General features: G+C 33.5%; 1 protein-coding gene across 1 annotated transcript in view; it reads right to left on the bottom strand.

Moving 5' to 3' along the window:
• The window catches only part of mgl (low-density lipoprotein receptor-related protein megalin), a 156,960-nt gene that overhangs the window by 10,523 nt on the left and 120,573 nt on the right, over positions 1-25,864 (bottom strand). The window contains exons 44-55 of the mRNA XM_069829941.1: positions 22,435-22,681; positions 20,851-21,142; positions 18,182-18,512; positions 17,771-18,063; positions 17,531-17,657; positions 15,629-15,814; positions 15,292-15,496; positions 11,146-11,383; positions 8,779-9,033; positions 7,692-7,826; positions 5,435-5,806; positions 2,362-2,772 (exon numbers count right to left, since the gene is read on the bottom strand). Coding sequence (XP_069686042.1) covers positions 2,362-2,772; positions 5,435-5,806; positions 7,692-7,826; positions 8,779-9,033; positions 11,146-11,383; positions 15,292-15,496; positions 15,629-15,814; positions 17,531-17,657; positions 17,771-18,063; positions 18,182-18,512; positions 20,851-21,142; positions 22,435-22,681 — 3,092 coding nt within the window. The remainder of the gene's footprint in view (positions 1-2,361; positions 2,773-5,434; positions 5,807-7,691; positions 7,827-8,778; positions 9,034-11,145; positions 11,384-15,291; positions 15,497-15,628; positions 15,815-17,530; positions 17,658-17,770; positions 18,064-18,181; positions 18,513-20,850; positions 21,143-22,434; positions 22,682-25,864) is intronic.

The raw sequence follows: 25,864 nt of genomic DNA, 5'->3' as shown, positions 1-25,864 counted from the left end.
TATAATCTACTTACGATATATACATTTATTATTCACGTTATTTAATTATTCCATTTCATTTATTTTTTCTTCTTAATTAGATTATTTTACTGTTATAAATGTTGACTTCACCAATTGTAAATTTCCGTAACATACAACAAATATGTATTAGTTACAGGGAAGCATTATTAACAGAAAATCCACACTATTAAATCTGTGGCCGGGAGGAAAAAGGTCTTAAGTAATAATTTTATACTTTTCAGGAGAGCAGCAGAAAGACTGAAATTGGTGTCAATTATAGAGTTTTTTAATTAAGAGGTTCTTCCTGGATATTATTTGTTTATATTTCTTCTAAAATAGGTAACGTTGCTCAATTAACAATTTTCTTGATTATTTCCAAAAATAGCCGCACTTAAACCCTTTTAAGACTAGAACCCAAACTGAGTAGAAGGGACTATTTAAACATAAGACCTTTTTAATGTAAAAATAAATGAGAAATGTAAATTATTAGGAATGCAAAATGGGTCTTAAACAATATAGGACTGTTTAAGCTGGTGCTTAAAGTTTTTACTTAGGACATTTGGTAACGCTCTATAAATCCAGTCAGGAGTCTTATTTGACTTCAGCCGTTTTACCAGATTGTAGAGAATTGTTTCCGCTTTCAGAGTATATAAAAATCTCATTTTAACAAAAAATTGACTTAAGACCTTTTTCCTCCCGGCCACAGAAATAAGCATTTTCAGAGCTACAAAACTTAGGTAGCATTCCTATTTTTGGGTTAGATATTATGATTCAATGCTCCAATGTTTAAAAGCAGACTACAGGGAGGAATGATAATCTACATCGACACGAGAACGCATCTTACAAAGGTTCTTGATCTTGATAGAAACAGATATTATATAAGCTTGTAGACTGAGACTCGCCATCCAAATTGAAGGGACTAAGGAAACCTTTGATCAAGAGACGGAAGTAGGACATCACATTAGAATACATTTGGGGGGAAATCCAGCACTGGTACTGAATATTTATCAAAGTATAGACACATTTCCGACTGGCACCGCACTACCAGTAACAGGAAGGAAAGCTTATCACTGAAGTTCAACTTTTGTGACCAATTTTTTGGCAGGACCTGAGCCCAACTCTTCTGAGGGCATTGCAAGGCCTAGCCTCCAGTAGCGGCCGGTGATCCAAATCCTCGGTGAGGCCAGATGCAACTAGTTTAAGTGCCTCCGATAGAAAATGTTTATTTATGATATTAATATTATTACTGTTGTTATATTATTAATATCATTATTACTGTATTATTATTATTATTATTATTATTATTATTATTATTATTATTATTATTATTAGTCTATTATTATTACTAGTAATGAAAAATAATAATTTCACTCACCAAATAAGCTGTTATGCTGCAAGTTTGAGTTTCAGTGATTGTTTCAGTGTGATGAAGCAACCCACATTATGTGTTGAAATTCCCCTTTCTTTCTTTTCTTTTTTATTGTTTTTCTTTGACAGCAACAAACAAGGCCAACAGAGAAGTTTATTTTGCACCACATTACCACTTAACCATTTGTTGCCCATACCAGGATGCAATAGAAACTCGCGTTTTAAGACTATCTGTCAGAAAAATTGTCAGCGATGTCGTAGGTATCTCGGTCGGCTCTCTCTTTATTTAAAACTTCCTTTCTCTCAATATTATTTCTTCTCGAAAAAGGACACTCTAACAATGAATTAACTACACCAGCATTATTTCTCGCATTTGTTTCTGTCTATATTTTCCCGAAATACATAACAACATTGGCCCAGATTCACTACACGAAGTACAATAGTACAACACCCTCGCTTACGTCATAAACTAAGACATAAGAGGAGAGAATAGTGTGGGTCTCTGCCTGCCAAAGAGCTGGAATGTTTGTTATTTATGGCCTATTTAGGAAGACAAGTCACCCTATTCCCACCCCACTCTACCCTTGAGGCCGGCCCATGGTTGAGAGGAGTGAAACCTGACCAGGCCGGACGAATTGTGCCTCAGTTACAACGTTTAAAGCGCAACGTCAAAAGCCCGCGAAGACAAACGAAAATCCAGAAGCAGACCCAGCACGAGCGATCCTGGCCTCAGGAACAAATTTTACTGCAAAACAGGTCTATCTACATCACAAAGTTTTCAAATACTTCTACAGCGATATATGCTTCATTCAAATAACTAATACATTACATAAAAACAAAATTTGATTTCAGTTGAGCCAAGTGACTGAGGCCCGGCCTCACTTGCCTCAGTCAATCAGCCGCCACTGCTAGCCTCCTGCTTAAATGTGATCACAAAACAATATTTTCCAACTGTATGAATAATATCTGCAGAGCAAAGAGCACGTGACTCACCTCCTTTGAGCACAACAGCCCTGTTGCTGCCATCTTGCTTCATCATCTCAATATTATTAAGTTTGGTGTCAACCCAATACAAGGTGTGGTCCATGGAGTAGTCGATGGCCAGACCTGTCGGATGCCTGACACCGGTAGTAACAATGGGTCGACGTTTGCTGCCGTCCATCCAGGACACTTCGATCTTAGGTGCGGCTCCTGCGTCAGCCCAGTACATGCGGCCCAGCTGCGGGTCCACGACCACCGACGTGGGAGCTTCCAGGCCCGTGTTCACCACCGAGCGCCTGTACCGACCGTCAGTCTTGGCCACCATCACTCTCCCACGCGGCTTTGAACCCGAGCGATCTGTCTCCGTCCAGTAGAGATTGCCTGCCAGCCAGTCCACAGCCAAGCTGGTTGGTTTGGAGTTACCTGTGCAAGTGCCAGGAACAAGACCTCAGTGGGGGGGTTGCATGGCAATTCGTTATTTTGTATACCATAAATTATTAACCATATAGGCCTATGCTACTCAGAGACAATCACATACTAATAAGTCAATAACAGAGAGATGGTAATTCGAGAATGGCACAGAAACCAAAGTATTCGGAGTAAACATATCCCACATTCACTATTCATTTTTTACACTACATTCTATACAAGTCGAGTTACGAGTGGTTAATAAGTGCAAATGTAATAAAATGAAGGTAATTACAACGAAATTTTAATGAACTATAATTACGAGTAAAAAAAATGTAAACAGAAGTAAAGAAAGCAGAAGTAGTTCATTTAAATGGTTTCATTTTTTTTCTAATGACCAAGATTTAATGGAGTTCTTGCATTATTTATAATCATATTTATCATTTCGGAGTTGAATAAATATACATTTGGTAGTACGCCCAATTTATAAATTGTGAACTCGATAAATAAATAAACGAACAGATAAATGAATGAATGAATTAAGGAAGGAAAGAAGGAAAGGAAGGAAGAAAAAAATAAGAAAGAAACAAAGAAAGAAAAGAAGAACGAAAGAGTGAGTGAGTGACTGAGTGAGTAAGTGACTGCGTGAGTGATTGAGTGAGTGAGTGAGTGAGTGAGTGACTGAGTGAGTGAACGAGTGAGTGAATTAATTAAATAAACAAGTTTTTTGTTTCAATATGCTTTTGACAACAATATTAGACAATTAAATTTAACAAGAGGATATAAAGTACCTAAATATGATATATTTTAAAGTATTTGAAATACCATTTTATTCAACGATTATCTGAGAACTAATTGTAACTCAGAACGTGTGTATGGTAATAATTATAAATACAGACAGTTTTAACATACTGAAGCAAGAAGGCTTGCTCAGGCGCTCAAATTAGGTTATCAATACAGTATTTAGTATAATACCGGTACAACAATTCTTATATCATATTTAGAAAATATTAACTAAAATATGTACCTACTGTTACCTATTCTACTCCTGATTCTATCACTCTATATTATTCTGCATTTGGTATATACATTTCAAGTAAGATTTGATTATTCGAAATAAAACTAGGCTGTGGTAACTTTAATGGATGAAATACAGCAGAAACCCTCTTAACTGGCACCAAAGGGACCAGGCTAATTCGGATACGAGATCTTGCCGGATAATTAAATAAATACCGGTATGTACAAAAAAAAAATCGTATTTCATGGTGCCAAATGTTGAAACTGCAGCCATGTGAAGCTTATTTCTCTATCACTGCTCATAACTGAATAAACATGAAACTGTGTGGATTTTCTTTATTAGGACACATCACACAACACAGATAATACACTAATTTTAGGTTCGAATATTCACTGAAAACGAAAGTTCGTGTGAATTCCTAATGTGGCAAAACTGATGGCCCAGAATGGCAATGTGGCAGATTGAAACATGTGCCAAAAGTGCCGTTGTTTTGGTATTGCCGATTATTTGGGTGCCAGTTATGGATTTTATGTGTACTAATACAGAATGGAAAACTGCCACATTACATCTCAATAGTGTTTTATGAGACAAACAGATAAAAAATTAGACAAAAAATGAAAATTGTACCTCTATTATTAAAAGTAGGCCTACTATACATGGATCAGAAATTTGACAACCAAGTAATATTTACATTAAAAAGCTTTTGTGGATGAAAGTGGATTATTGTCGACGTTCTATTTGAGAGATACGATTAGAAATTAGATTAGGCATAAGATAGAAAATGGCCTACTTTGGAAGACATTTCCACTCTATAATTAGTATCGTATGGACATTTGATGAGAATGAATGGGGAGAGACTTCGTAAAATTGCATATGAATGGATTTTATTTATTTATTTTTTTTATTTTAATGGGTTATTTTACGACGCTGTATCAACATCTAGGTTATTTAGCGTCGGAATGATATGAAGGTGATAATGCCGGTGAAATGAGTCCGGGGTTACCAAAAGTTACCCAGCATTTGCTCGTATTGGGTTGAGGGAAAACCCCGGAAAAAACCTCAACCAGGTAACTTGCCCCAACCGAGATTCGAACCCGGGCCACCTGGTTTCACAGCCAGACGCGCTGACCGTTACTCCACAGGTGTGGACTAATATGAATGGATTCTAGGCATCCCGGATTATATTTAAAGAAAGAAACAAAGAAAGAAAGAGAATGACTGCTAATAACATGTAAGAAGGGAATTTAGAAGTAATAGAAGAAAGTAAATTACAAGAACAATGGATGGATTGGGAAAAATGGTTTTTAGCAGTCCGAGAAAAATATTAGGCCTACTACAACTAATGATTATTATTGTTTGCAGAAGATGTTTCTAAACATTTTCAAAGTGACTTAAAGGTAACAGTTTTTCTGTTTTCTTTACTTAGGAGTCCAATATAAGCTGTTAAAAGTAATTAAAAAACTAACTATATGACTTTAAAATCTGCGGTTTACAACTCTATAATATCCACTGTTAAGTGGGCATTGCATGTGATCATTGCAAAACATATTGCATCTAAACTAGAAGTCTCTTTTTTAGGCGGAGCCTTAATTTAAACACAACTGAGTAGTCTACTGAAGATCAGCCAATGTATTCTCGTCTAAATCTGTTTGTACATACCTTTCATATTGAGATCCTGGGCAAAGCCAACCTTCACATCTCCTTTCTGAGCATTCACCATGTACGATCGTTTAATGGTTTTGTCATACGAATCAGCCCAGAAGATAATTTCTGTCCTGGGATCATAATCTATGGCTTCTATCCTCTTTTCGTCTTGTATCACATCCATTTGGCGCCGTTCCTGTATGCTATAAGAGCGAATCTCTGGTCCATTAGCAAACAGTAAGGTCACTTCGGGATCGTTGGCTTTACACACTCCGCTCATTCCATCAGACAGCGTAAATCCTTCCCGACACGAACATTCGTATGTTGAGTTCAGGTTTGTACATATTTGAGAGCATTGGTGGGCTCCTGTGGCACATTCATCCACATCTGTGCAACAAAACAAAAGCGTTCATTGTAATCAGTATTTAAAACTTCTTTTTTCCATAAATCTTCATTCAATCATCTAATGATAAATCAAGGAATTGTGAATATCTTTATATTCCAAGTGGCGTAATAATTAGTAGTTAAATTATACAAGTATAAAACTTAAGAGGAGAGGATGGTATTTTTTCGTGAAAAATGAGTAAATTTTTAAAATATTCTTTAAAATACTCTGTGATATGTGTGGAATGCATAGCATATCGTTTTGTGGGTATTTGTGCCCTTATCGGATGTTGAGTCACCATTTTTAAACTTCATGTGTTATGGATTTTTATATCACTCGCCCACTTTTATTGTTGTTTCCGGTAAATTAAATTTTCAAAAATTTTTTTTTTTTTTTTAAATACGCTTTCATATGTGTGGAATGCATTGCATAACATTTTGTGGGTATTTGTGCCCTTATCGGATGTTGAGACGTCATTTTTAAACTTCCTGCGCTATGGATTTTTAAATCACAGGCCCACTTTTATCGTTTCCAGTAACTTCATTTTTTTTTTGCTACATTGCCAGACAAAAATGGATATAATTTCTGAACTATTAAAGATACATGCATGAAATTTAGAAACCACATTCTTTAGACTATTAGGAAACTTTTCTCTGTAACAGAATTTTGTTAATTGATTTCATTTTAAAAATACGTCCGTTTGTTTGCAAGAAAGCAAATCAGAAAATTGTTATTAAATTTTAATTGTTGTTGTCTAGTGCCTTGCATTTGGCAATGAAGCCATTAGCAATTTTAATTGTTTATTTTACAAACGTAGGGACTAATATCAAAATTCTGTTACAGACAGTTTGTAGAACATTCTTTTGCAAATACATTGCAAAAAATTGTTTGAATCTATCTTTAAAAACGGTTTAGATATATCGGTTTTAGTACAATCCTGCATTGGGCACATTTTTTTCAAATTTGGGCCCTCAAATAATTTTTTTTTCAAAATATTTTTATTTAGTTGAGTTGCCACAGCTATGATCTCTCTACATACAAAAAAATTAATATTTTACACCAAATAGGAAAAAAGTTTCAAAAAATACCATCCTCTCCCCTTAATTCATTCTACAACACATTCTTTTATACCGGAAGAGGTTTCTAAGAAGTCTAATCTTGGTATGTGTTGATAACAAAAACACGAACTAATTTATTAATTCTATTTTGACTCTAATTTAATTCTTATAATTGAAGTGATTCTTGAAGAAAATGAGCGAAATACGCCAATCTTCCAGAACATATTTGCATGATTAATCTATATGGTACATAAATTATTAGTAGTTCTAAGATGAAGAAATGATAAAATATAGAGAATTTCAGGCATAATATTTTACATTGTAGGTTATGTTTAAAAAATTAATAAAGGAACATATTAAATACAATAACATTAGGAAATAAATGTTGCAAAGTGAATCAATTTCTTAATAAAGAAAAAAAAAGTCTACTTAAATTTTGTTTGCATTTTCTTAAATTCAAGTCTCTGTCTTGGGTTATTTTACGACGCTTTATCAACATCTAGGTTATTTAGCGTCTGAATGAAATGAAGGTGATAATGCCGGTGAAATGAGTCCGGGGTCCAGCACCGAAAGTTACCCAGTATTTGTTCGTATTGGGTTGAGGGAAAACCCCGGAATAAACCTCAACCAGGTAACTTGCCCCGACTGGGATTCGCACCCGGGCCACCTGGTTTCTCGGCCAGATGCGCTGACCGTTACTCCACGGTGTGGACTCTGTTTCGGTGTGTCTGTCTGTCTGCTGTCTGTCTCTTTCTGCCCCTCTGTCTCCACACCAACGTGTTTTTCTCACACAATCTCGCATACACAAGTGCAACACAACATTGCTTACCCAGGCACTTCTTTCTGTTGTCAGGAGAGATAATGAAGCCTGTATAGCAGGCACAGATGTATCCTCCCTCCGTAAGATTCATGCAGTGATGCTCACAGCCGCCCTTATTGGCATCTGTACAAGTTTTGGAGTGATCTGTAACATCAAAAACGATATAAAAATGTAAAAGCCTTTTCTTACGGTATTATTCAAGAATGAATTGCTATAAAGATACATAGTATAGCACTACATGTGAGATATAATGAAAATTTTTCAAGTTCAATCTATAAGATTTATTTATTTTGCAAATGTTTATTTGCTACAACATTGTATATAGAATATTAACGTTTTCGCCTTTTCAGCATCATCAGATATTGTTAAGAAAACACGTAATCTAAACCTTCAACAAATTAAAAAATGTACATTGTAATATGCATGACAATGTACGACACATAAGATTTTATCAAATTTTATCATTATTTATTATTAATTTTATTAATCATCTACATATTATTGATTTTATAAATTGTCTTTTAGATATATTGATATTACATCACCATTCTACTCATAATTATAAAATTCAACAATGAAGTCTTTTCCACCCATATTAATTATTGCTGATATTCGTATTTTGTTAATAATTTAATGCAAGATATAATATAATACGCTTGTCATTTTAATCACTTCATATGTGTTTTGTAACATGAGTTACATGTATCTGCAATCATATCGACCTTCCAAATTTATATTTCCTGGAAATCTTTTTCTACATAAACCTTTTTACTCATAAGACATACTACATAAAAGTCATGAAAATCTATTTGTCATGCAAATTACAATGTCCATTTTTTAATTTGTTCAAGGTTTAGATTACGTGTTTTCTTAACAATATCTGATGATGCCGAAAAGGCGAAAACGTTAATATTCTATATACAATGTTGTAGCAAATAAACATTTGCAAAATAGATAAATCTTATAGATTGAACTTGAAAAATTTTCATTATATTATACTAGATTTATCTGAAGACAAAATGAATTGTAAAAAACTACATGTGAGAGTTAAGTTCTGCTTATATTGCCACTTCAGAGCAAATGTTTGATTACTTACGGCAGCCACGTTCATCTGAAGAGTCGCCACAATCGTCAGCAAAGTCACAAACTCTGTTGCGATCGATGCATTTTTTGTTAGCACACTGGTACTCGGCATAGAGGTTGCAAGGTTTGATTCGACTAGCACATATTGTCATGTTATTTTCGTCACTGCCATCCCCACAATTATCAATTCCATCACAGAGCTGGTAACGAGGCACACAACGATGATTGTCACATTGGAACCTTCTTAAAGTATCACAGCTGAAATTCACTGAAACAAAAAGAAATAATACGTACAACTGAGAAAACAGGAAGAGACACGAATATGGGACCAAAGAATAAAGTTGTGTTGTTGGTCAATAACAATAAAAGTGACAACGTTAATTCTTCTCAAATTAAATAATCTGAAATAAATGTACTTCAGTTTAATAACTTAAATAATGAAGTGCCTATAATAAAGTGTTACTGTGCAAAACCATAAACATATCAGAATACTGCTTCCAGTTTCGACATAAAGTTACAATACTGTTACATGATTAATTCCATTAATTAAAAGTTTTCCAAAGACAATAGTTTTACAACATATAACGACATATACATGTACTTATCTAGAGTGTAATTAAAACGAATGAATAAATAAGTAAATAAATAAATACATGAATAAATAAACGAATGGATGAATGAATAGTTGAATAGTTGAATAGATCAATAAATAAATAAATAAATAAATAAATAAATAAATACATGAATAAATAAACGAATGGATGAATGAATAGTTGAATAGATCAATAAATAAATAAATAAATAAATAAATAAATAAATAAATAAATAAATACATGAATAAATAAACGAATGGATGAATGAATAGTTGAATAGATCAATAAATAAATAAATAAATAAATAAGTAAATAAATAAATAAATAAATAAATACATGAATAAATAAACGAATGGATGAATGAATAGTTGAATAGATCAATAAATAAATAAATAAATAAGTAAATAAATAAATAAATAAATAAATACATGAATAAATAAACGAATGGATGAATGAATAGTTGAATAGATCAATAAATAAATAAATAAATAAATAAATAAATACATGAATAAATAAACGAATGGATGAATGAATAGTTGAATAGATCAATAAATAAATAAATAAATAAATAAATAAATAAATAAATAAATAAATAAATAAGTAAATAAATAAATAAATAAATAAATACATTAATAAATAAACGAATGGATGAATGAATAGTTGAATAGATCAATAAATAAATAAATAAATAAGTAAATAAATAAATAAATAAATAAATAAATACATGAATAAATAAACGAATGGATGAATGAATAGTTGAATAGATCAATAAATAAATAAATAAGTAAATAAATAAATAAATAAATAAATAAGTAAATAAATAAATAAATAAATAAATAAATACATGAATAAATAAACGAATGGATGAATGAATAGTTGAATAGATCAATAAATAAATAAATAAATAAGTAAATAAATAAATAAATAAATAAATAAATACATGAATAAATAAACGAATGGATGAATGAATAGTTGAATAGATCAATAAATAAATAAATAAATAAATAAATAAATAAATAAATAAATAAATGGGCACATACAGGAATGAATAAATAAATAGATAGATAAATAAATAAATGCTATACATTTTATTATATATATTATATACTTATATATTATTTATTTCATATTATATATGATACAATAGTACATTAGTTGATTGCCTGATTCAATGGATTGATTGATTGATTGATCGGTTAGCTGACTGATTGACAGTCCTATTGATTTGAGTACCGTACCTAATAGAACTCTTGATGCTTTATTATATATTTTTTTATATTATTCGGGTTCAGTTCAGCTCAGACGTGAGACATATGTGGTTATTACTTTCTTTGCTATAGAGAATGATAAAATGCCTTTATCTGTAAAAATTATTAAATATTTCTTCTGATATTGCAGTGAAATATAACAAGATAATAAAATAAAAATGGCAATTTTTCCAACATTTATTAACAGTGATAAGTAAAGATTGTAATAATTTTCTTATCATAGTTCATAAATGCAACATCAATCAATCAATCAATCAATCAATCAATTAATCGATCGATCAATCAATGCAATGCAATTAATCGATTAATCAATCGATCCAAACAACTGACCGATAAATATAAAAATCATATCTGATCTGAACCAGTTCAATCAATGAACTAATCTGTACTGTCTATTGTAATTGGGGCTTTGCCCTGTTATAGAAATAAATAAACAAATAACCAAACAAATACATAAACAAATAAATAAATAAATAAATAAATAAATAAATAAATAAATAAATAATTTAAAGTACTTACTACACAGACTGGGGTTTTCATCAGATTGGTCACCACAGTCATCTGTTCCATCACAAAGGTCTCCCTGATTGACGCACAAGTGATTGCTGCACTCGAACTTGCTCTCTGGACAATAGCGACCTCCTGGGAAGCGTGGGGGACAGTGCATCTCGTCGCTCATGTCCCTGCAGTCCCTGTCCCCATCACAGCGGAAGTACGAGGCAATGCAGTGCCCACTTGCGCATTGGAACGTTCCGTTCTGGAATGAATCGATAAAGACAGACAATCACTGAAAGCCTAGTTATGGAGGAGGACCGACAGACAGCGGGAACTGGATAGATTAGTGCTAACTTCTATGAAGAGTGCAGATGAAACTTATTTAGAATACTTCCAACTTCATTACTCTAATATTTACTGTTATATTTTATTAATGCATTTTCCTTAACAATTATTTTATGTCTTTCTGCAATCACTGCACCTAAACCAACAATGTCTTTGTAACACACCACGAGTTGCTACTCTTCTTCCCTCATTTTACTTCCTTGGTTCCATTGCACGACACGCAGAATCCCAATTGTTTCATTAAACCAATGCATGTCACGGCTAGTAATTAATTAGTCTCCAGTGGACTCCTGCCTTAATTAAATTCTGTCTCTCCTCCCCCAATAGAAGATACCAGAGCTGCAGCTGATGGACAAATGGATAATGCAATGGATTACGCCACGGGAAGCTGAAGAAACAAATGAGTGAAGCAAGAAACGAAAGGCCAAAGGAATTAATTAATAAACAGCCAAAGGAATTAATTAATAAACAATTAGGTGAAATAACGAAAAAGTCAAATGTTGGAAGAATCTAACAAACAAACGAAAAAATGGCTTTAATGAATAAATGTACTAATGAACACATAAATTAATTAATAAAGAACAAAAGTATGTAAGGTGAGAAAGAAGAAACGAAAAAAATAATTTAAAATGACGTGGAGAACAAAATAAAGGTTATCTTTATATTTACTAATTTTTTTTTACTCTTGAAGAGAAAAGAGATAATGCATTTCATGTAATAAAAAGACCTCATGAAAATTAATTAGAATTATGTATGTTCAAATTGGGTAGCAAAGTAAGTAATAAAATTATACAGAGTGGAAGTAAAACAACCCTGTAGCTTTCCAGAGCAAATAGCTCATGTTTTATGTAACCAAAAAAAAAAGTGTAATACCATATTGGTGGAAAGTTTATAGCTTTTTCAGAAAAAAATGTTTTTTTTTCCCCAAATATTTAATACACTTTATTTGGTAACTATTACGAATAGGATCGTCATTTTTGTCCATATCGATAGATAATCTAATACAGAATCATTTATTCCTCTAAGAGTATTTCCATAACGTGGACAGTTTTCGTGTAAATTTAATTTAAAACCTACTAATTTCAAGCCACTCACTGATGTGAAACAGATTGCAACACTGCAGTCTCCTAGCGCAGTTATGTTAAGGTCAGCAGTACAGGAGGCTGTGGCTCGTGTGGCAATCGCAGCAGCTGCCACTTATAAAAAATAATCTACTACGAACTACGCCCTTGGGATACTTACCTGTTACAACGTTCTTATGTTAAATGTTAAATTTAAGATACTGTACGTAAAATCCAGAACTCTGTACAATATATTCATATTGAAATAGATTTATACAAGTGGTTTACTTCGAAACTGTAATAAATTACATAATACATCCCCCCCCCCTTACGTAATGAATAATGCATTCTAAACTATTGATATTTTTAATATTTTGAAGTGTGGAAAACAGGTTTATAAACATTCGATTTTTAAAATCACTGAAATTACTTTATCTCACACTTCAAATATTGCATAAGAAAATATCTACCTCCGGTCGCAAGTATTGTATAGCATGTAATTGTACTTGAAAAAAAAAAACTTTCGATATTTTCAAATTATCAATGTTTTACTTCTTGGTTCGAGGTCCATGAAGAGGTGCACTGCGTTGCGCCTGAAGGTGGCGGAATTAGAAGAGCGGACATCGTGGCTCTAGACAAGACTAATAGTAAAGGCTTTATACTGGACCCAACTGTTAGATTTGAGATGAGCCAGACCCAACCATCCGAGGTCAACAAAGAAAAACAACAAATTTATGAGCCTACTATTCCGTATTTTAGAGAAAAATATCAGATGGAAGGCACCTGGGAAGTACATGGTTTAATGATCGGAGCGAGGGGCACCATCCCACGATCAACTGTAAACACTATCAAAACATTTGGAATCCATGACATCATTCCAAAAATAATTACTTCAACCATTAAAGGGTCCGTGGCGATTCTGAAAAATCATTTATACGGAATATCATAATACCCCCCCCCCCTTTTCTATTCGTTAGAGTGTGATTGTTACATATATATGTACAAATTTATTATTTCTTAAATTTAAGCTCCTAGTTCACATTTCAATTTGACTCATCTATTTTACTGTAATCGTTACTATTCTTATATGTGTGTTATTCTGTGTTTTTGGCAACCCAGGATGCCTGGGCAGACTATTTCTTGAAATAAATTATATATATAGTATTGCAATAACGATACACTTTAAAAAAAAGTAAAATCAATCAACAGTAAAACAAAAACAAAAAAAAAAACTTTATATCTTCTGAAACAGACTATAGCCAATGCTTTTAGCACAGTCTACTATATATAGTCACGAAGCTTGGGGTGATTTTTTGCAAATCTCGCGATAGTTGCTAGCCACTTGGAGCGCTGTGAGTACTAGGAACAATAGTAACATATGTAACATATGTTTCTCTAAAATGTAGTGTAATTCCATTAATACAATTTAAAACAATGATTAGGAGACACTTCAGACATAATTCACTTGCGAGTTAAGATGTAATATTATTTATGGTGTGAAAATTACGTTGTTCGTATGTGTAATGCCTGCCTTTATTTCGATTAAATATTGCGAAATTTTTGTACATTCATTTATGCACGATTCAATAATTTTCAATTGCACCACACGGATATTTAGATATTGAAATTATAGGTTATGTTTACTGTACCAGTTGCCCCTTTCTTTCTAAATTTAGTGATCTCCAATGCCTTGCCATTCATATGAACATTATACGTTATGTTTACTATATTTAACTTATATTCTTAAATTCACAATTATACATTATAATTAAACATAATGTCATGTATGACACCCATCACATTCAATTTGTCTGTATTTTAATACTACAATTGAGTACTGAATTATTGTATTTATCTACTACCTAAGAGACGAAGTAACACAATCATACGTACACTAATTTCATAGGAGTGGTGTGGTAAATTTTCTGTCTACAATTAAGGAAGGTAGATGTGCTAAATTAAAATCACAATCATTTCTATTGAACCTCAAAATAGCTTCCATCTAAACTTAAAATGTTGATGCAAACTGATTATGTTAACACGTAAAATTCTATTCACATTAAAATAACACAGTTTTGTAATTATTTCCGCAACATATTATGCAACAAGAAGTAAAGGGAACTTATGGACACATTACACTAAATAAAACTTAGTAATGATACGCAATAAAGTTATAATATAATATTTCACTGAGCTACATACACTGAAATAGAAAACCCGAACAAACATTACGGTCTGGTCTAGATCGAAAAAGCATTGACTGTGCAGTATTTCGCATTGTTGTGGAAAGTTGTGTAAACCACAGAACAACAAAATAACTGTGAAATGTTCGTTATCGGTTGTAATAATTGTAAATGACTAAATACAATAATTTGAATAATAATATAGGACAAGAAGACGTTTGTGGTTCTATAAATATTGAAAGAAAAAGAGGTCAGAGTTATCCTTCTTCCGAAAGATCCAGGAAGGTGACTTTATAAAATATAATATATACTTTATGAAAAAAATACATAAACCTTATGTGTTTCATATTTCAAAAGTGGAAGGAAGGTGTTAATTTTTTCAAAAGAATACGATATCGAAAGTACAATACATTTTATCGTCTGCTGGGGAAAGGGTGTGTGATGAGGCGATAGTAGCGATCCTGGTGGTGAGCAACTATCTATGGATGCGTATTTTAACTGTCTATGTTTGCATATTTAGTAAGTATTGAGCTTCATGACTGTATATACTAGACTGTGACAATATGTTACGTGGAACTGACCTTGCACTGGAATCCTGAACAGTTCACCTCATCAGAGTTGTCACCACAATCATCATCATGATCGCAACGCCACCGGTTCGGAATGCACTTGTTGTTGGCACATCGGAACTCAGATTCGGAACATTCCCGGTAAGAACCGTGGCACAAACTCTCTTGCTCATCACTGTTATCACCACAGTCATTCTCGAAGTCACACAGCCATCGCCTTTGAAGGTAAGAAACACATCAAAGTCCGTTTATGAGAAATATGTGAATACAAGTGTAATAGCATGTATATTAGTTTAGTATACAAAAACTCGTACGATTTCAAGAAGTTGGATTAAATGTTGGAACTTACTTGGGTATGCATCTGTTATTGGCACAGCGGAAATCTCCAGTTTCATGGCACTTGGGGCAATTCTCCGGCAACTCGTCACTGCCATCCCGGCAGTCGTCCTTGCCATCGCAGAACAACCACTTGGGAATGCACCGGTAGTTGGTGCGGCCTGGACATCGCTGCCATCCAGTGGTACAATTGCGTTGCCTATTTAGTGGAGAGAGAGAGAGAAATAGCAACTTATGGTGCAAGTGTGAAGTTTGACTTTATTTATTTTATCTACGAGAGAATAAAATTGATTTGCTCTGAATATTTTACTTACTGCTGCTATCTAAACCAGATTGCATATAAGACAATTTTAATTTTAAATTGTGGGCTTATTCCTGGTAATGTGTTGTGAAGAAGTGGCGAATGGTTGTGTGAATTTTATTGTTGGTAATATGTTTTATGTCAAGAGAGTGGTTAAGATTTTAATACCTAATGAACTGAAACTTTTAATACATTGCTAAGGATGAAGTCATTATTAGGTTGCCAATGCTCTCTCAATTAATATCACTCAATAAAAGAATTGTATTCCAATGGATACCATCCCATTGTGGAATCCTGGGAAACGAGAATGCGGATGCATTAGCAAAGAAGGGCAGCACTGCTACTTACAGACCTGTTACTAAATCTACGTATTACTCTGTGAAAAGATTTATTAAATCTACATACTTAAACTTCAACAGACAAAATTTGATAACTCAATCCCAAGGGAAAAAATGGAACTCACTGCATCAAAATCCACAGTTAATTCCCGATTTACCACGAAAATCGTCTGTAGCTGCATTTAGATTGGCAACAGGCCATGATTGTTTGGCCAAGCACCTGCATAGAATTGGAATATATCAGTCCCCTAACTGCCCATTGTGCAACTCAAACCAAGAAATGGATTCGGAACACCTCAAAATCTGTGCTTCAGTGGTTAACCATGATAATATCTTTGAAAAATATTGGAGTGCAAGAGGTCAAATGACTTTATTGTCAAACGCCTGGCATTAGAAAACAACAACAACATTATTAGGTTGCCAATGACAACCAGTATAGATACCAATTTATATAGTTATGTACGGTGCAAGGGAGTAAAACAGAATTTGATTCACAAGTGACAACTTTTGCGCCCGAAACTCAGGAATTGCCACTGGTTATAAGGTAGTGTTCAAGCTCCTGAGAATCTTCTACTTGCTTTTATGCTTTTCAGTATAGACTGTTATCAGAGCTGTGCAAATTTTAAAGTGTGTTATATTCCTAACGAAGATATTATCTCTACACATAGTGTACCTATTTCGGCTTTTTAGAATTTTACATTTGCCTGCTGATCCTGCTGGTAATTTAAAAAGTGCTGTGGTATCTCTTCTCAGCAGTTCTGTACTTTCGTTAGGTTCTTTTTATAAAAAAAACAGTGGAGAGGCTGTCTGTTTTATTTCTAAGTTTTTTGTCTACTTATTCCTCATCAATGTATTGATTTTCCTCATTACTCCAGTATTTTCGTTAAGCATAATACTTTTAATGTTATTTTCTTATGTAATGTAAATAATATTGTTTAAAATATTTTATGGTAAAACTTGAGATACTCAAAAGCCACAGATTTACCTACTGTGTATTTAAATATAATGTAATATATACATACAGTATTTTATGGGTTACATTTCGATTATGCAATATAGCACGGTTAGGCAACATGTTGAAAAACCTGTTAGAAAATATAATGTATTCTAATTTCTTTATTATCTATGCAAATTATCAGTACTGATATCCTATATGTACAGTATAACACATGAAATCATGATATGAAAAGACATAAACACAATACATCTGTATTTGTGTGTGTTATGTAATATTATGTTGAAGACTCTCACTCCAGTGAAAGTTGTAACAGCTTACCTGCACATATATGCGGGTTCATCTGAGTCATCCCCACAGTCATTATCGAAATCGCACATCCACAGCTTGGGAATACATCGGCCATTCTTACATGCAAATTCTGTATCAGGGTCGCATTCCTTGTTATCTGCAAATAATATTATCATTCACATTTTCTTGTTAATTTTAATGATAACTGTAGAGCACAGTACATATTCATTTCCACATGTATTAAAAGTTGAAGACTGCATAAGAACTTACGGCACATTTCTGGAGATTCGTCACTACGATCTTTACAGTCAGCATCTCCATCACATTTCCAGGCATTCAAAACACAGCGGCCGTTGGATTTACATTTAAATTCTAGGTCAGGACATGTCAGGTTGCATTTCTTTTCATCTGAACCATCTCCACAATCATCCACACCGTCACAAATTGTAGCTGACGCCGTACAGTTCCCATTAGCACACTGGAATGTTCCGGCACGACAGTGACGTTCAGGACACGTCGAGGGCTCGTCTGTGCCGTCTTTGCAATCTCTTTCCCCGTCACACCTGTTTGAAGAGTTATGTAATTAAAATTTCACAATATTAAAGAAATAAAGCTTAAGCGACCACAACAAATGCATATTATTATAATGCATTTGTCTTATTAGGTAAGTTGAAAACTTACTTCCAGAACCATGGTATGCACTTCTCATCAGTCCCACCACACCGATGCTGTCCGTCAGTGCAATTAGCAATGCAAGTTTTGTTGTCCTGAGGCGAAAGGTAGAATTGGTTGGGACAGGCACAGATGTATGTCACAGGACCTTCTCCTTCTCCAAAGCCGGATGGCACTGGATTTTCTCCCGTTGTGGGCTTGGGACTGATCAAGCACAGGTGTGAGCAGCCACCATTGTTACTTCCACATGGGTTGGGGTATGGTAGCTGTCGTAGTGGGTGGTACACATGTAAATCATAAGGCCGATGCGTTGTGTTTCGAATAACTGTTATATCGTCACCTGAAACAGAAAACATGAGTGTATTTTAATGTAGTATAGTTAAAGTAAGCACAATGCGTATGAAAGTGTATGGGCAAGGAAAAATATGCTATATTAATGCAAACACATCAATGTATTTTCCATTAAAATAAAAATTAATGTAAGTATTTATACGATTAGCCTGATTGAAACCATATACCATACTATGAAACAATAAACATAAATTTATAAATTGACGTTTTTGTACACGAGCATTATAAACGGTTTTTGTTTTCAGTCAAAATCGCGTAAAATATGGCACATTAGTGTTCCAGAACCATAAAATATTACCTTGCCAAATGAAACATAATGAAGACTTAACTTGTGTCATAAAATTAATTTTATAATGCTGACGTATAAAAAAATAGTGTTTGAAACACGTTTATAATGTTATACAGTTATTGCATTCGTCAAAATTAAGAAACAATGGAAGCATAATTTCGTAAACATTGACTAATGCAATAAAGTAGACTACGAGTACAACATCATAACCTAGTTTCATAGTACACTATTATCGCACACTTCATGGCCTACCATATGTGAGTGGCATGGACTTTTTTGCACTTGTATAATTTCAGTATGATTCTCGTGCTTAGAATCTTTCCAGTAGTGCAAAAACGTTCCACTCTGCACACAAGTTGCATAAATAACTATTATTTATTAGTATTCAAATGTGAAAACTAACATATTGAGAAGAAGAAGAAGAAGAAGAATATTTCACACGAAACTGCCTGATCTATTTCCATTTCTACAATATATTTTTACAGAGCTGTAATTAAAACAATTTCAATAATGAAATGAAACTTTGCACAAATATTTCTCACAGACCAAATGCTTTTTGGTGGGAAAATTGAAAAATGATAAAAATTGACATTTTTCGTCAGAATTGAGTAGTGCATCATCTTAAGGAGGTGCCAGGTATGCTTATTTAGACGCGTAAAGAGAAAATTTATACCAACTACTTTGAAACGAGTGAATATTGCTTATAATGCATTAGAAAAAAAATTCAATTTTGTCTGTTTTTTTACAGAAGTTAATCCACCATTTTTCATAGGCAAAACTATGGTTGTTTCAAGTAAGCAGCTATCTTGCAAATTGTTACACAACTTAAAACTGGTACCTACTGTATATTTCAGATGAAATCAGTAACCATTTGTTCCTTACATAAAAGGTACTTACACAATGTATGATTACTGCTTATACTGCTATGTCCATGACAATTTTTTTTAGAAAATGAAAGAATAGTGACGGATTTACTACATGCACTTTATAACTTAAAAATCATGCATTACATTGTAATGCAGTACGAAAAAGTCTTAGTTTACCAGTATTCAACGTCGCAAATTTCTAGCGCAATAATTAACAACAGATCCCTATTAGAAACAACAACAACCAAATTTCTTGGCTTAAAAATCGATAATGTATTAAATTGGAAAAATTATATTAAAGAAATTACCCCCAAACTAAATTCAGCTTGTTTTGCTATTAGATCTATGCAAAAGATAGTAAATATAATAAATACCTTAAAAACAATATACTTTGCATACTTTCACTGGTAATGAGTTTTGGAATAATATTCTGGGGAAATTCCACAGATAGTAACAGTATATTCCTATTACAAAAAAGAGTAATTAGAATAATAGTAGGTGCCAAATCTAGGGAATCGTGTAGGACTATTTTAAAAAAACTACAGATAATGCCCATGGCTTGTCAGTATATCTTTTCATTAATAATCTTCCTCGTATGTAATTGTGAAACCTTTGTAACCAATTCAGCAGTTCATAGCATAAATACGCGTCAAAAAATGACTTTCATACTCCATCGGCAAGTCTATCGTGCTATCAAAAAGGAGTGCGTTATATGGCAGTAAAAATGTTTAATAGCCTCCCTATCGATATAAAAAATGAAACTCAAAACATAAAATTATTTAGGGTGAAATTAAAGAAGTACCTAATTTCTCACGCCTTTTATTCTGTAGGTGAATTCATGACATTCAATAACACTTCATGAAATTGATACTAAAACGTTGTGTTGTACTAGTAGACTATAATGTAAATCTCTTCTGTATATATTTCAACTAGACTGTGACTATAAATTAAGACTTCATAATAGTATTAAGTTTTTTGACTTGTTCCATATTCTAGCTGTAAGCAATGTATGAATACCATGAAATGTCAATAAATACAATACAATACAATACAATACTGATAAGGACTCAGACAATTTCTAGTGTGTATAATATTCTAATGTCACCCATATTTTATAATTTTAAGAATGAACTGTCAAAGTACGACATAAAACTCAGCTTTCAAGGCTATACCTGTGAACTTGTTGGCTTTGCTGATGGCTTTCAAGTTCCAGTCTGTCCAGTAGAGGTGGTCGTCAAACAGGGTGACAGCAAACACGTGGGGCACTTTCTGTCCAGACAGCACGATGTGCCGGTGGTGACCTTCCAGATCAGTGAACGCGATGTAGTCCAAGTGAGCATCAGCGAAGTAGATGCGATCCGTAAAGTAGTCAATGGTGAGCGCATTTGGCCAAGCAATATCATCTTCCCATGTGAGGATTCTCGTGAAGTTGGATCCATCCATGCCCATCTTACCAATAAATGCCTAAAACAGTGAAAGTTATCATCTTTAAGTATTAAAAATTTAACCATAAAATCTACAATTTACATCACACATTACAATTTTTAACAACTTTCTATTACTGCAATTGAAGTCTGTTGTACTAAATGCTTTTAAAATTAAAACATATATGTATATGGGGATGGAGCACTGAAGACGAGGCAATGTTAAGGAAGACTAATGTCAAACCATATACTGTGGTTAAGAATAGAAATAGTGAAAGGTAATGTATGTTCACAGATATAACAGTATCTATTTTAAATCGTATTATCGATATCACATTTCCATGATAAAAATAAAAATAAAGATATGTGTTAGTATGTGTACTTTAAAATGTTAACCCTTCATTTAATGTCTGTATCTATGTCAACATAATAAGAAGTATGTAATTCATTCCACAAGACTGAAATTTATTGTTTTGATTATGATTTTAAATTACATATTCAGATATTATGATGCTTTCTATTGCATCTTTCTGCGCCCAATATTTTCCATTACTTTCCTCTTTCCATTTACTCCTATTCTGCTATAAATTGGAACTCGCTACCGAGTGATATGAGGGGTTGTTGGACAATAACTTCATTTAGGTCCAAATTATATAAATTCTTACTTAACAAATTAATTGCTGATTAATATTTGTTAGTTATAATGAAACTAACATCTGTCCATTCTTATTACTATCATTAATTTCTCTAAATAGATTTACAAAATCTCTAATGGCAATTACATTAATATTCTCATTATAGAAATATATTTTAGATTTATATATATATATTTTTTTTCTCCCTGTAACATAGTTCTGAGAAGCTTATATTAAATTAATTTTCATCATTTTACTAGCTATCTCAAACCTCAAATTAATTATAATTGATTGAATTAAATTAGCTCATAAATTAAGTTACTACTTTACCTTAGAGGTTTATCTAAATTTAAATAAATATGTAGTCTACTAGTCGTTAACTTAACTGAAGAATATTGCTGAAGAACCTTTTAAGTGTAGTGTAAATATTTGTAATTTAAATATGTATTGTATTGATTAAGGCTGGTTGAATGGAAGAGAAGGCCTTATGGCCTTAACTCAGCCAGCAAAAATAAAACATTATTATTATTATTATTATTATTATTATTATTATTATTATTATTCTCACAGTCTTTCTTTTCTAACCCTCTTATTTGCAAGCTTATGGCCTGTAAATGACGTAACGTAGAGTTTACGTCAATACCACAACAAATCCTAGAGATACTGTAATAAAAGTAATTTTGTTTCTAATTCTTGCCTGTAGGTGCCAGCTGGTGAAGTACAAGTAGCCAGTTCCAGGATGGACAGCCAGTGCTCGAGGATCAGCGATGCCAACTTTGAGAGTCTTGCGTCGGGTGCCGTCGAGCTCAGAGACGTCCAGCTGCTTGCTGTGGCGATCTAGCCAGTAGAGCTTGCGGCCGACCCAGTCTATTGCAATGCCTTCAAGTCCATGACTGTCATGGCGGATAACGGGTTCTTTTGGCTCAGTTGACCCAATTCGTGACCTGTAACCAAACATTGAAACATAAGACATCCATGTTTTACATACTACACAGATTTGTTCAAGTGCAAATGTCACTCGGTTTTGACTGAACATGATAAGCAAGAGCGTCTCAAGTCGACCGACAGGCTGCAGTGTATATGCAGAGCAGTTCATGTAGAGACAATAAACTTCGCAAGCATATAATGGAGTGGCGGCTTGTAATATAAAAACTGGATGGTTGCAGTTTGCGAATAAGTAGAAGTTAGAACGAAAATAGAGACCAGATAGAAAATTAACCCAGATTGACAAATTCAGCTTTACAAGTGTAATTGAGAACCGTTTTTGCAAAACTTGCTAACTGCAAAATTTGCAAAATTAAGATTTTTATGGATTCGTTAACATAAGACAGGTCTCTACATGATGTTCAAAGTGTCTTAGTAAAATTGGGTTATTTCTCTTCATTGTAGTGTGTCAAAGTGTGATCGTTTTTTCAAAACTTGCTTTCTCCTATAAGTGAGAGATACAGTAAAACTTGCTTACTATAGTGTTTTGTCTCTCCTGTGAAATTTAGTTTTTTCAGTTAGCAAGTTTTGCAAAAACGATCCTCAATTACACTCCTTTCATTGGAGACAGATGGACGACTTACTAATGTTTATATATGTGTCTAAAGGGTATCTGTCGGATACAGGATTAATCCTTCCCATTGAAGGCTTTAAGGAACCAACCTGGACAAATACCCAATGTCCCATCCCTACCTTGCCGTGGTGCAGCTGTTAGTAAGCATAATTTTACAAGCTGAACTAAAGGGAGGGGCTACTCATCAATTAGCACTGGTCAGCTTGATGAGTTAATGACTGAATTTGGTATAATTTTCCTCTATCCAATACCTAATTATCTCTTTACCCTTTCCTATCCAGTTCTCTGACTGAACTCTTACTTTCTTCGACCCCGACGGCATTAGAGCATTCGAGGCCCAGGGGTTCATTTCCCTTTCCTTCCTCCTCTTTCTACTTTTCTGTTCCTAGTGCTGACCTGCTATGGCACTAAAATCGTCCTCCAGTGGCTTAAGGAGGGAAAGCTGGTGATCAACAAGATCTCCCAGCTAGGTCCAATGGACCCGTCGACCAACAGCAGGTGTGGTCCTCCAGACATTCTGGGGGTTGTGTGTGAATGAAGTAGCCACCAAAACGTTAAAATATGGTCTTCACTTAAATCGGCTACACTTGCCATTTTCTCCATGGATTCGGAACACCTCAAAATCTGTGCTTCAGTGGCTGGCCATGATAATATCTTTGAAAAATATTGGAGTGCAAGAGGTCAAATGACTTTATTGTCAAACGCCTGGCATTAGAAAACAACAACAACATATGTGTCTAAAAGCGTGAGATATTTAAGAGAGATTATCGGAGAATCAAAGCAAATTATTTTTCAACAAAATATAAAAACTAGGTAATAAAATTCGTCCATATTTCATCTCTCTCTGCCACAAACTATACTCTTTAACATTAAGATATATCTCACATCGTTGAATTTCGTAGAAATAAGTAATGGTTAGAGACACAAACTGTTCATCATTGAGAGGAATATGGAACTTAAGAAAATAGCATAAAACTTCAATAATTCATATTTTGGTGACAGAACTGAGAAGAAATGTTAACTCTTCAATCAATAAATAGCCAGAAAATTTTGTGTATTGTCCCTTACACAATGTAGACTCAGAGAGAGCATTTATTTGCTTCCTCAGATATTCTGAAAGACAAATGAATCACGAAATATTGAATACTGAAGAAGACTTGTGCAGTTTTTCTTCCAAATACTGTGGAAATTTTTAATAAAAAATATAATCTATTTCTACAATTTTATTTTGAACAGTATGCCCCTGCTATAGTAATTTAAGTGGTTACTCCAAACAAATTGAAGTAAATAAATTAAAATGAAGATTATGATGATTATGACATAGTAGTTCCACAGTCTACTATATACAGTCACGAAGCTTGAGTTTTGAGGGTGCTAGAAACAATAGACTGTGACGGTACTATTTTGCATTGCCTGTAATGAGGCGATATTAGCGATCCTAGTGGTGAGCACCTATCTAATGTTTGCATATTTACTACGTATTGAGCTTCGCGACTGTATATACTAGACTGTGATAGTTCTTTAACACAAATTAACACCAAGTACTTTTATTCACCACATCTTTATGTCAAAATGGATAATTCTGTATACTGAAATCTTGCATTGTTTTGTTTTAGTTCGTAAATTTTCATATCATTGTATTATTTTGTTATGTCTGGCCACTGGAAAAATGTATCAAACATATTATGAAGAACATGAACATGTACACATTTTTCCTTTTATCATTCTGTTGGCAGAGAGACTACAAATTATGATGGTGAAATAGAGGCTATACACATTGCTCTCCGACAATTATTAAATCTTCCCTTAAATAAATATAACAAGACAGTAATTCTTTCAGATTCTAAAGCTGCAATTCAGGGAATATGTTCAAATGCTACAAAGAAGTCAACAAAAATAAGAGAATGCTACAAAATGTTAACACAACTCCAAAAAGTTAATAAGATTGTCCGTCTCCAGTGGATTCCAGCACACTGTGGAGTCATGGGGAATGAAACCGCAGACACACTTGCCAAGAAAGGCACAACAATAAAACAAAAATCTAAATTTAATTTCTCATATTCCTCAATAAAACGCTTGATCACTACAAAATTTTCTCATTCATATCTACAAGAAATAGAATCAAATGCTAAAGACAAAAAATGGATTACACTACTTCCCAACCCAGATATAATCCCCCAGAGACCAAGGAAAACAGCAGTTGCAGCATTCAGACTATTGACAAATCATGACTGTCTAGCAAGTCATCTCTACAGAATAGGCATCTCAGCTTCACCCATATGTCTCCTGTGTAACGATCCGGCAGAAATGAATGAAGGCCACTTGCAGACCTGTGAAGCATTAAGATCAGAAGAAACTACAGTTCAAAAGTATTGGAAAGCACGACTGCTAATGGCGTCATTGCCAGATGCAAGGCACTAGACAACAACAACAACATATTATGAAGAATGAGAATGAGACAGTCCAAAGCCACACTGTTAACAAAACGGTTTTTTGTACGAATTCATTTCTTACACATATGGGAAAGCTACTAGTAAAATATTATAAAAATTACTCAAGAAATGATGTA

This window comes from Periplaneta americana, chromosome 7 (assembly GCF_040183065.1).
Source record: "Periplaneta americana isolate PAMFEO1 chromosome 7, P.americana_PAMFEO1_priV1, whole genome shotgun sequence".
NCBI lineage: Eukaryota > Metazoa > Arthropoda > Insecta > Blattodea > Blattidae > Periplaneta > Periplaneta americana.
The sequence above is the reverse complement of the archived record's forward strand: the minus strand, read 5'-3'. Positions and strand labels throughout refer to the sequence as shown.